Source organism: Macaca mulatta, chromosome 17, assembly GCF_049350105.2.
Source record: "Macaca mulatta isolate MMU2019108-1 chromosome 17, T2T-MMU8v2.0, whole genome shotgun sequence".
Classification (NCBI taxonomy): Eukaryota; Metazoa; Chordata; class Mammalia; order Primates; family Cercopithecidae; genus Macaca; species Macaca mulatta.
In genome coordinates this window covers 88,273,574-88,287,048 of record NC_133422.1, presented here as the reverse complement: position 1 = coordinate 88,287,048, position 13,475 = coordinate 88,273,574, and the positions used below count along the sequence as shown (strand labels likewise).

At 37.4% G+C, this 13,475-nt stretch overlaps 1 protein-coding gene across 2 annotated transcripts in view; it reads right to left on the bottom strand.

Annotated features, from left to right (window-relative positions):
• Positions 1–13,475, bottom strand: part of GPC6 (glypican 6) — a 1,173,136-nt gene that overhangs the window by 861,409 nt on the left and 298,252 nt on the right. For both annotated transcript variants that reach the window (XM_015121307.3, XM_077973856.1), the window contains one exon: positions 7,646–7,804. In XM_015121307.3, the coding sequence (XP_014976793.3) occupies positions 7,646–7,804 (159 nt within the window). The remainder of the gene's footprint in view (positions 1–7,645; positions 7,805–13,475) is intronic.

The following is a 13,475-nucleotide window of genomic DNA, read 5'->3' as shown; positions in this document are numbered from 1 at the left end:
CTTGATTTTCATTAAAATAAGAAAATAAGTTTTCTCTACTTAGTGGCAGACCAATTTAACTTAAATAAAATTTTTCCTGTAATTCACCCATAGTTACTCAAAGGATTAGTGAGCCTCTGTCAGAGAAAGGATACTTGTCTGCTCATTAACATTCATGAGCAAGAATCCTTCTGGTAGAACTGGTTTCAGAGTCTGACAGAGCAATACTTAAAAGAAATTGGCTTGTCTGTGAACCAGCTGCTCAGCAAAGCCACCATGCAAGGGAACTGGTGATAATAAGATGATATTACAACCACACTGGGAGCATAATGTATATCAAGTTACTTTGAGGTGCGTGGTAGGGGTCTTAGAATTAGCCACCATGCAAGGGAACTGGTGATAATAAGATGATATTACAACCACACTGGGAGCATAATGTATATCAAGTTACTTTGAGGTGCGTGGTAGGGGTCTTAGAATTAGAAAAAGATTGGAAGTCCATCACTGAAGTCAGAGCTGACGATCAGCAGTGTGTAGTCTTAGCTTTGAAAGATCTGTCAAAGTTCAAAGGAGGGGAAAGAAAAGAAAAGAAAAGAAAAGAAAAGAAAAGAAAGAGGAGGAGGAAGAAGGGGGGAGGAGGAGGAGGAGGAGGAGAGAAGGAAGGCATATTCCAGTTGTACAAAGATCTGGGTTCTACATGCACACACTTAAAAGACCCCCTACTAGGATCTTCTCTTTCAGTATTGTATAAACGCAAGGCTTGAAAGGCGTTTGTGATTTGTAAACCTGTTAAGTAGCTCTGTCAAAGCCAATATCTCTAGTTGGACGATTTTTATTTTTGGAAGATCTGCCCTTTGGGAAAATTGGCAGATTACTTCCCAATGCCAGTGAGATTGTTTCTCTAATTTCTGAAATTCAGTTCAGTGCATTCTGATTTCAAGAGGAGTGTCCTTCAGATGGAATACATATCGCTGAGCTGGTAGCCTAGCAAATGTACAGAAGGCATTCAGCTAATTACTTCTTAGAATGATTAACATTATAAGCCCTATGAATTGTAGTAACCTATTATTCTGTGCAATGATTTAGGACAGCAGCAGCACAATACAAGGAATTATTACATCTATTTATCCGCATAATATAATAACATCATAGAGGGGTGTGTGTTGTGGGGGTGTGTGTGTGTCTGTATGGTTATACATGTATTTGTTAGTGTGTTAGGACATTGGAGGTAGTAAGACAATTGTGTCTGTCTTGCTATGATTTATTTAGAAAATAACTATTGTTCCTGAATTCCTAGGGAATCTATTTTTGAAAAGTCAACGTGATTAGTAAAACATTGGGAAGTAGCAAGAGGCAGTAACTTGAGAACTATGGTAGATTATGATACAGAAATAATCATTCCTTTCCCCACTTCCACTTCCTTAGGAGTAGTATAATCTCTTGTCCCACTAATGTTGGAAATTGCCATCAGATTTGCTTTGGCTTATAAACCTTAGGAAGACAGTGTGGCAATTCTAGTTTAGGCTTTAAGGAGCATTCTGCCTCCACCTGTCTATATTAGCATCGCCACACTCCACTAAAAGAAGAACATGCTTAAGACAGAGTACTGCTTTCAAATGAATAAGCGACATATAGACCAGACCAGACCAAAATGACTCTAAATGCATAGAGTCAAGCCTACATGAGCAGCCAATCTCTAGTCAACCCAAAGATATACTACAGAAAAATAAACACTTCTTGTTTATGCCCTGAAATTGTGTGTTTTTCCTTACAAAACAGTAGCAAGCTGGTGCAAGGAAGAAAACATTGTGACAGAATATCTATCTAATAGATATATGCTAAATGTCAATAAATTAACATTGTTGAAAAGAAAATCAATAGTAAATTGTTTACAATATGTCCGACAGACTTTATGGACTTGTATACAAAATATTTGATTCATTTTGTCTCATCCTGGCACTTTTTGAATTATCACAATCTTAAGACATTCTTTGAATATTGAACTGCAAGCTCTTCCAAAAAGTCTTCTTGGATGCCACTATGTAGAAAAATTTCCTCCCTCCTCTTTCCAATGGACTTCTACTTTAGGATACAAGCAATTCTGCCTTTCTTACTCTTGGGTTTATACTTATGTCTCCCCCAAAACGTAAACTCCTTGATAGGCAATGACCAAATTTTAATCATTATTAGTCACTTTTTAATCTACAACAATACTTGGTTAAGTGCATTCTCCGTGATAGGCTCTAAATAAATGTTTTCAAATAGAAATCACACACACATACAAAAAATCTCACCCTTGTGACAGGAAATATGAAAGATGCTATCACCATAGGGAAACCCATTTAGGGTTTATCTCTTTTCAAGTAAGTGTATTCTCGGAGAAAATTAGGGCAAATATTAAAGAAATCATTACGTTACTGTCACCTCTACAGTATATAGATGAGAAACGATATTTAAAAACAAAACACAAGCAGATTTGCAATGTAAAAATATTATATCACTGCGTCCAGTTCAGTGGGTAGTCTGTGCGTGTTACTATAGAATAAGTTCTTCATAAGGATAGAACTTACTGTTCAATATTTTTATTTTGCTTTTAAAAATGCACTGGCTGCCAAATTTCTGGACAAATGTATACCATTAAAATACATTAATAAAAGCGAGGAAGTAAAGTAAAATAATAAGACCAGGAACGCATTAAATAAAAAAGTTCATATGGAGCTCCAAATGTGAATACATTTCAGCTCAAATAAATTCAAAGGAAAAAAGGAACCTAAATAAAATATCCCTTCAACTAAATCTTTCTGCCTCTGAATAATCCGTATTCCACAGACATGCTTAGAGGATAGGGTGTTAGTGCCGACATCAAGATAGAAACCACTAGGCTTTGTGAGGTAAAAAAAATAATAATAACAATATATCTTCATTGATTCAATAAAGGCTTTTACCAAAAAAACACCCATTCCTCTTTAATTTAGGGACAAATTCCAGTTGAATACTGTTCCTGCCTTTCCCAAAGATATGGGTGGATTCTTTACCCACCAATATTTCTACTGCCCTTTTAAAGAAATACCAATAATTTTTCAACAGTATCCATTCAAAAGAAATAAAAATTTAGAATTTCAACCAAGTATTGACTTCCTATATATAACATGACTATTTCTAATTCTGCTTTAAGTATTAGGTCACAGTCTTGGATTCATCATTCTTAGTGGAAACTTGGCAAGTCATTTACCCTGTCAAACCTCCAGATTCCTTGAGGGCTGGACTATATTTAGGTGGGTAGTTTTTTTTTTTTTTTTTTAGAGTTAAAAACAAATCTTCCACTTTTCCTTGACAGTCATTTCCACATCCTCCCCACAATAACTAGGACAGGACAGGCCCGGCAGGGTGAGATAGAGGAATAGGTGGTGTTAACCACAAGACGCCAGCACATCTGGGAACTGGAAAGATGATGTGGTAGATAGCTGAGAGCAGAGATCCAGGAGTGCTCAGCCTGGAATGGAATCCTGACTCTGCCATTTATTATAATATCTGTGTGATTGCAATTCAGTGTGCCTCAGATACCTAGGGTTAAAATCTATGAACGGCAGGACACAGGGTCAGATGTTGCCTCTTATTACTATTACTACTAGCTAATAGTTACTATTACTACTAGCTGTTACTTGCTTGTTCTCCATTTCCTCTTACACATGAGCTACTTGGTAGCACAACAGCAAAACAGGACTTAGACAGGAATGCCAATTTGACAGGCTAGTCACTGAATACGAAAATGCTAAAAATGAGTGAGTACCCAAAGATGACTCTCCTTTTGTCTACGTTTTAATATGCTGGTGTTTATCTGTTGCCTGGGGTGTTTGGCAGAGGAGAAGAAGGTGAGAAGGAAGGGAGTAATGTGATCATTCTGCCTGATATACTAAGTTGGGTCATTGTCCAAAATTTTAATCCTGGGGAACAACAGAAAAGCTGGGCTTGGCTATAGAGCATATTCAGAGCATCCCTCTATAGTTCGGAGAGAACTTTTGCAGTGGCCAGGACCAAGACCAAAGGATGAAGGTCTTACAGGGATGTGTCGTGAGAGCCAGAAATTGAGATTTGGTTGGAGAAATAAGAAAAAGGTAAAGCAACAAATACCTTGTTAGACCCTTGGAGAAGCAATGTCAAGAAAACTCTATTATACAGACTTTTATCATGACATTTTAATTCTATATTCAAAAATTTTAAAAAGGTATACAGCTATAGGAAAATTCTCTGCCAAAGAATTAAAATTTCTGGAATTGATAGTATATGCTTTTAAAATTCGTTGCCTCTCAGGTATGAATGCTAGGCTAATCTTGGAGCTAAGCACAGAAACTTATGAAGGTTGGGTAATAACTCAAGTTGATTCCACTTTAACTTCCTACCATCTGATGAGTATTTATAATTTTATGCATTATAAAATTATAGTGTCTCTTCTAAATGTTACCAAAATATCAATTTAAAAAAGACAGGGAAAGTAAGACAATAAATAGAATATGGTTTTAAGTTAACAGTACTGGAATCTCAAATTTTAAAAACAGTCACCTCTGCCACAAAATAAAAAGTTAAATGGAATCAAAGCATTTCTCATACAGTAAGAAAAGTGATAACCAGAGATTAATCATTACCAGCAATTGACTTTAGCCTCTCTAAATATATATTGGACTGGATCACATGTATGGAATTTAAATTGCTGCTGTACTTAATAAAAATAGAAAACTCACCAAACTTTCTTAATTTTAATTAAGGAGTGGTTTTTCATAAAGAGCATATAGCCAACAAAGCTATACACAATCCAAAAGACAAATTAAGACTTCTGAGAAAGTGGAAACAGAGGCAGAACCTCAAAATAGACAAGATGGATGAAGAGACTCCAGCAATGATGCAAAATGACTAACATAATAGGAAGTTACTAAAATAAACTCCAAGTCCTTCATAGTACTGTTGGTTTATGTGGGAAAATAAAACTCAAAGAAAGTAATATTCTATAACTGAAACTAGATAGTTTTGTGCTCACGTCAAATTGACATTCATCAACAAGTGACATGAGAGAGTATTTGGGGGAAAAAAAAAGGAAAAAATAGAAAACTTCCCACATGAATGCACAATCATTCACGGAAGGTGACTTAGCAGACTCACCTTTGAGATATAAGAAAATAAATCATAGCCGTGTATAACTGACCCTCATGAATCTGCCCAGAGAAAATAACAGAAAATGTGACAGTGACTTTTTACTTGATGATGACGATTATTATTATTATCTTAAGTCAAAGTGCTTCAGGAGTTGAGATTATTAGAATCACATTTAGATTCTCTCTTTTTTTTTTTTTTTTTTTTCCACTCTGGCTGAAAGCCTCCAAAAAAAAAAATCTTAATTTCTCTCCCATCCTACCCCATGCAACTGCAATAAAATGAGTGGTTGCTAAAGAATTCATCCTTCTCTTAGGTTAGATTAGGTCAGATCTAATCTTAGCAAAATCAATATCCTGTCAAACTGATTGACATCATACCCTTAGATACATTAGAACAATTCAAAATATACCTATATAGAGACAGGGAGGGAGGAAGTGAGAAAGTGGAGAGAGGTTTAATAGGACAAACCAGATGTGGGATTAGAAACTAGAAATGCAAAGATATTAAAAGTTATCAATATAATACAAGAAGTGTAAGGCTCAGTCTTGTTTTGTTTGTTTTGTTTTTTGTTTTGTTTTTGGTTTGTTTTGTTGGCTTTGAGATGGAGGCTCGCTCTGTTGCAGGCTGGAGTGTAGCGACAGAATCTTGACTCACTGCAACCTCCGCCTCCCGGGTTCAAGTGATTCTCCTGCCTCAGCCTCCCCAGTAGCTGGGACTACAGGTGCCTGGCACCACGCCCAGCTAATTGTGTGTGTGTGTGTGTGTGTGTGTGTGTGTATTTTTAGTAGAGATGGGGTTTCACCATGTTGGCCAGGATGGCCTCGATCTCTTGACCTCATGATCCACCTACCTCAGCCTCCCAAAGTGCTGGGATTACAAGCATGAGCCACCAAGCCTGGCTGGCTCAGTCTTGTTGAATGGCTTTACTTGTTTTAAAAATGTCAGCTCTCCATAAAGCTACCTAATATTTATTTTGTTGTTGTTGTTGCTGTTGTTAAAGAATACCATGAATAGTGTCCTGGAATTATTTTAACATCACTTTGGAGTACAGCTTTATAAATGCACTAGCGTTTTTGTTTTTTGTTTGTCTGTTAGTTTCCCAGGGACACAGGTCAAAATCAGTGGCAACAGATCATTATCACCTACTTTATGTAACAAATGACAAAACAGTTCAATTTGCTGTAGCTTGAAGTGATAGAATGTAGTCCTCCAAACACAGAGTCCTATCTGGGGCTCCTAATGTCACTGGTTTTGTAACCTGTAATCAAGAGCAACCCCTAAGTACTCCCTAGTTGCATTTAAGGGAACAACATTCACAGCATCACCACTAAATAAAAAATTATTTTCACATACATCCACATATAAAATTATACACAAGGGAGAGCCAAAGATAGAATGTGAAGATGTTAAAACATACTTGCCGAAAGATGAAACCCCAGTCACTTACACAGAAAGTGTCACATCATTTGTACTGAAAATACCAGGTAGGCCTGTCTTCCGTAAACTTGAGAACCGAATTGAAAAAGATCGGTGCTGCTATAATAGTTTAAAACAGCAATAAAATGGAACATTTTACCTACCACACAGTAAAGAAAAAAGAAACATAAAAACTTTGGCCAACCTTTCCTAAACTGGCTCTGCTGTGCATTGACTGAACTGAGAGAAGAAAATTAATAGCAGCTCTTTTGCTCCAGAGTAATGTTGTAGGACCAACGGAGCCCAAAGAAAGTTCACCACAAGGTGCAAGTCTGGTTTACAAGAAATCATAGTAAGGTACATCCATTTCTTAAAGCACTAAAGACAACACACCATTTAAAAGTACTAAATGTATTGTTATCATTGTTGATACTGTTTATAAAGAATCAAACTACCTTTGAATATTTTCAAAATATTCAGGTTCTAATGAGAAAATTCAATGCTGAAATTTCAGTAATAATTTGTAATATAAAAATGTTTATTTAACAAATAGAATATAGAAATAGCATTGACTGCTTATAACCAGGATATGAGAAGAGGGTCTAAACCTTAGATAGAACGCACTACTGCAATGTAAAATGTGCTATATGATTGCAATGGGCAAAGTCTAAAATAAAGGAATCTGTGTCGCTGACATTTAAAACAAGCCTTTCCTCTTCAAATATGATGTTATATTTCAAATAATCTTAAGTTACACTTATTTTTTAAGGGAGAATCCCCATAAGAAAACTAGATAAGCTGCAGTATAACAAAAGCTGAATTATAACTCCTTTAATGAAAACTTGAGCTAAATCTTTACAATAATCTCACAGGCAAAGCACAAATGCAAAACAGCTCTTTGTTAAACCAGGTTTTACCAAGATATTACTTAAAAAAAAAATACTGTCAAGAAAACTCATGCCTTTTCTAAAAATAGACAATGCTATAAATATTTAAGAAGGATAGAAAAGCTCCCTTTGTAAAAAATATTTTTCATATGATACCAAGATTCTCATAGAAAAGTGCACCTATAGCAAAGTCAAGTGAAAACCATTTCACCTACCGTCAAATTTCTTATGCCTGGACACAAACGTGGTACGCACAAAATGGCTTGTCTCTTCCACCAGGTTTTCAAACTCGAGTTTGCTCTGTTGGCTTAACTTGTCTTCCATTTCTGTGGTGCAGCATGTATATTCCTGAGGACAGATTCTTAAGTGTTCCCCTGCAAAGAGAAGTTAAATGTCACTATTGCATTCTAAGGACTTTTGGTGGATGTTAGAGATTTCACTTCTCTAACACTTTGTTCAAATCTTAGGGTGCTTGTTCCATCTACTTCTCCAGCTGTCACCATGAACTCTATCTGGGCCACAGCACATCAGTGTATCTAACATTCCAAACACGTGGTGGACTTAAGTTGAACCTGATATTTAGTCTCTGTTCCTCATCATGTAAGTGAAGGTGTATTAAAAACTTCAAAATACCATGGCATTTTTTCCTGGCTTTTATTTTTAATGCCTCAAGTAAACATCAGGTGATACAATGACACAAGATGTAATACAGCTATGTACGCTTGTCTTGGGAAACCTCAAGTAAGGCAAAAGACACTTAGTCCCACCAAAAGCAAGAAAAGATGGGAACTGTCCCTTGGGTTCTCTTTCCGCAAGTCTGTCCTTGGGTGTGCATCAGCTTTTCTCTAAGTCCAGGTGAGTGTGTTTTTAATGGTAGGTCTCATTTGCTAAGTTGACATTTCTTGTCAGACAGAAAACATTCTCCAGAAAGAAGGAAGTCACTGATGGGTTTAATTAATGCTTACATTATACGGAAATGTAGAATAAAAGGAATGAAAGCCTTGTATTTAATTCAACAGATCTATCTACTTCTTTTGACAATATTGCTTTCTTTAGTGCTATTTGCAAGTAGAAGCCAATCCTTTGCTTCATGAAATTAAAATGGTCTGTTATTGCATAAAATGTGAATTTCCAATTGAAGCAGCTCAGTGAGTGTCAAAAATCTTTCTCACAGCCTGTGGAGGAAAGAATGGAAATCCACCCAATGTCTTGCTAAATAAAGCCAACAAATTGCTCCTGCTATTAAAGTCACTGTAGGACACTGAAAACAAATGAACAAAGTACTTGACTCTGTGATTAAAATTCATTTATAATGTTTAATGGTACTTATAAAAGTATGTCCTATGACCTTGTGTGAAGCATAGGGTGTCTCATGATTCTTCGTGTAGTTTCATGCTTAAGCTCCTACTTCAAACAACAGTGGAATTTAAAAAAAAAAAGTTTACAAAGATGTACAACGTTAGGTCTTTTGCTGTTCTGAAGCATCTTTTTTTTTTTTTTTTTTTTTTTGCTGTTAGGTGTTTGAGTTCCTAATTAAAAGACACACAAATGCCCAACAATTATAAGGAAAAAAAAAGCTCAACGTGACTAATCATCAGGGAAATAGGGAAATGTAAATCAAAACCACTATGAGGTATCATCTCACCCCAGTTAGGATGGTTGGTATCAGAAAGATAAAAAATAACAAATGCTGGGGAGGATCCAGGGAAAAGGAAACTCATATACTGTCAGTGGGAATGTAAACTATGATAGTATCTATGGAGAACAGTATGGAGGTTCCTCAAAAGACTACAAATAGCATCCAGCCACCCACTCCTGGGCATTTATCTGAAGAGCAGGAAATCAGTACATCAAAGAGACAATTGCACCCCATGTTTACTGGAACACTACGCACAATAGCCAAGATATGGAATCAGTCTAGGTGTCCAAAAACAGACAAACAGATAAAGAAAACGTGGCATAAGTACATAATGGAACAGTATCCAGCCTTAAAAAGGATGCTAGCCCGTCATTCAATGCAACATGGATGAAACTGGAGGACATTATGTTAAGTGGCATAGCCAAGAACAGAGAGATAATCATTGCACATTCTCATTCATATATGGAAGCTGAAAAAAGGATCTCTTGGAAGTTGAAAGCAGAACAGAGGATACTAGAGGCTGGGAAGGATAGAGGAAAGTAAGGGGTCTGTGGTAAGGAGATTTGTTAAAGGATACAAAATTACAGCTAATAGGAGGAATAAGTTCTAGTGTTCTACACCACTGTAGGATGATTATAGTTAACGATAATATATTACATAGTTTCAAAATGCTAGAAAGAGGTTACTGAATGTTCCCAACACAAAGAAATGATGTTTAAGATGATAGACACGCTAATCCCCCTCTCTGATCACTACACATTTTATGTATCAAAAGATCACTATGTACCTCCCATAAATATGTATAATTGTATAATTATTTATGCCAATTAAAACAAAATAAAAATAAAGGTATATCTTATTAAATTTCTAGAAAGGAAGGAGACAAAAAGTAAATATATATGTATTTTTTAAAGAAAAAAATGCATTATTCTTGAAAATGATAAACATCAAATTCAAGTGAATAATTTGCTCTTAGGAAGGATTAGGATTTCAAAGAAATACTCAAATACTTTTATCTATCATTATTTATTCCTTAAGCTGCTTGATAGATATATGGTACTTAATGCATTATCTTTACTTTTTTCTGTATGATGAAAATATTTTGTAACAAAAACTTGGAAATATGTTATTAAAGCTTAGTAGTCACTACAGTTTTCCTAGAGAGGAGGTCGTGGATAGCTATGAAGAATGAAAAAACAAGCAGCCCTTGCCCTTTAGAAGCCAGCCTGACACTCATTCTCCTGTTACACTTAAACATTCTCACAGAATGCCAACCTCACACAAGACTACCCTGAGACATTGAAAGAATAAACCAAGTAAGGCCACTTCATAGTTTTGTCTAAGCACAGAAAACAAGGTTACTGTGCCATTCAAAAAGTACCAAGCGGCTAGGCACGGCGCCCCCCGCCCCCTTTATCCCAGCACTTTGGGAGGCCAAGGCAAGCAGATCACCTGAGGTCAGGAGTTTGAGACCAGCCTGACCAACATGGAGAAACCCTGTCTCTTCTAAAAATACAAAATTAGCCGGGAGCGGTGGTGCATGCTTGTAATCCCAGCTATTTGGGATGCTGAGGCAGGAGAATTGCTTCAACCCGGGAAGTGGAGGTTGTAGTGAGCTGAGATCAAGCCATTGCACTCCAGCCCGGACAACAAGAGCAAAACTCCATCTCAAAAGAATAAAATAAAATAAAGGACCAACCACTTCCTCTCTTGGCTAATATGATGGACTTCTTTACTAATCACAGATTCATCATTGTGCTAGTCTTCCATTTTGTCAGCAAGACTTATTGAAATGCCTTATTAGAGAATTCGAGAATTACCTTATTACAGAACTACCTCTGCTTTCTGACAGCATCCAATCGAGCATGAGTCCCTGACTCTATGCACCCTCCCCTAAACACACACAACCAAAACCCATATCCTATAATAAATTCCTTCTGAGACCCTCTTACTGGGACATGGCTCTCCTGATATATTCTTGGTCTTGCAATAAATTATAAGTAAACCTGTCCAACTACAAGGGTATTCCTGATCATCTTTCACGTGACGATTTCGACACCACCAAAATGGAACAATGTGAGTTGTGAAATTTTTCCCAAAGTAATTATGATACCCACATCCTACTGAGAAGCATGGTTCTAGAGCTGAAGACCCTAAGACAGAATAAGTTGACTATCAAAGGCAAATGGTCCATCAATCACTAATTTTCCTTTTTATAAAATATCAAGCCCAAATTATAAGGACAAAAATTAAAAATCCACAAGCAAAATCTCTAAGTGTTGTAATGACTTTTATATTGTCATTTATTATTTTCTTAATAACAAAAGAATATTATAATAAAGATTCTGACCATGTTCTCTTTTTTCATACCCATGAGTATTTAAAAAATAGAACATTCAGTGGAGCTATGGTTTATGGTGAAACAGATGATAGGGGCAGTGCATAAAGAGAAAATATTTCCTGCAGGAAACTACTAAATACATCAGCAGAGCACCCAATACAGGGTTTTGTGAATATCACCCAGAGAGTAGGTGATTTCATCAGTTAGTTCCTTTACCTCTACTTTGGTTGATGTTTTTCTGTGGCTGTCAGTTAATTTCATCATTTATTTCTTAGGAATATAAAAGAAGCCCTCCCACTTCTTTGTGTGACTATTTGAATACTATTTTCAGTTTCAATCACCCTGAGAAAGTGAAGGCATCAAAACTGGCTGATCCTGGCCCAGTTTTATTCATAGCCTGGGGCACGTGACCACAATTGTCAGTGACTTAAATTATCTTGCTGTCCCTTCACTTTCTCTCTCCATACTTATCTATGTATTCTCCATCTCCTCATCTCTCTAGGTTTCTCACTCCCAGGAAGACATATAAACATAAATAAATGAGCAACCTCTTAAGAACATTTCCAGTTCTACGAACAATCTAATACTGCACTGAATTAGTAAGGCAACTTCTTACGTATACCTCCACGACTCCAAACTTCCACACGGGCCTCTATGACTCTAAACTTCCACACGCACCTCCACGACTCCAAACTTCCACACGCACCTCCACGACTCCAAACTTCCACACGCACCTCCACGACTCCAAACTTCCACACGCACCTCCACGACTCCAAACTTCCACACGCACCTCCACGACTCCAAACTTCCACACGCACCTCCACCGCTCCAAACTTCCACACGCACCTCCACCGCTCCAAACTTCCACACGCACCTCCACCGCTCCAAACTTCCACACGCACCTCCACCGCTCCAAACTTCCACACGCACCTCCACCGCTCCAAACTTCCACACGCACCTCCACCGCTCCAAACTTCCACACGCACCTCCACCGCTCCAAACTTCCACACGCACCTCCACCGCTCCAAACTTCCACACGCACCTCCACCGCTCCAAACTTCCACACGCACCTCCACCGCTCCAAACTTCCACACGCACCTCCACCGCTCCAAACTTCCACACGCACCTCCACCGCTCCAAACTTCCACACGCACCTCCACCGCTCCAAACTTCCACACGCACCTCCACCGCTCCAAACTTCCACACGCACCTCCACCGCTCCAAACTTCCACACGCACCTCCACCGCTCCAAACTTCCACACGCACCTCCACCGCTCCAAACTTCCACACGCACCTCCACCGCTCCAAACTTCCACACGCACCTCCACCGCTCCAAACTTCCACACGCACCTCCAGGACTCCAAACTTCCACATGCACCTCCACCGCTCTAAACTTCCACACGGGCCTCTATGACTCTAAACTTCTAGTACTTAGAAGAAAAACTTAAGTATCTGCACATCAAAATCACCCTGACAGCTTAACAATGAACCAGAAACATGGCCACTACATTTTTTTTTTTTTTTCCACATAAACCCAGAAAGGGCTTGTAGTTCCTTATGTTTCCACATGGGCTGGGTGTTCCTTAAACTGCAAATGGTTTCGTGTCCAAATAATATAGACAACCTTCCATCCTGCAAGATACCATGGTTTTTTCTTCCTTCACTCCATATGAAAGTGCTATTCATTTTTGAATTTTTTTGTATTATATCTTTTGAGATTTTTAAAATAACAAGTCTTCCTGATATTTTCAGTTCTTTGATTTCATATTTCTAGTGTGATATATAAGTAACAATTACATTAATATGGGTATTAAAAGGTGACACTGTAATTTGACCTTATCACTTACTAGCTATGTGAAGTGAAAGGGAGATGCTTAACATCTCAATTCCTCATCTGAAAGAATGGAAATGATGATAACAGGTTAGGAGATAAAATAGGGAGAAGGTTTAGCTCAGAGCTTAGCAAATTTTCATCAGATATTTTAATTTTATAAACTATAGTATGAAATACATCTAAGTAATGATTTTAAAATGTTGCTATGAGGATATCAAATGTTTTTCTTTA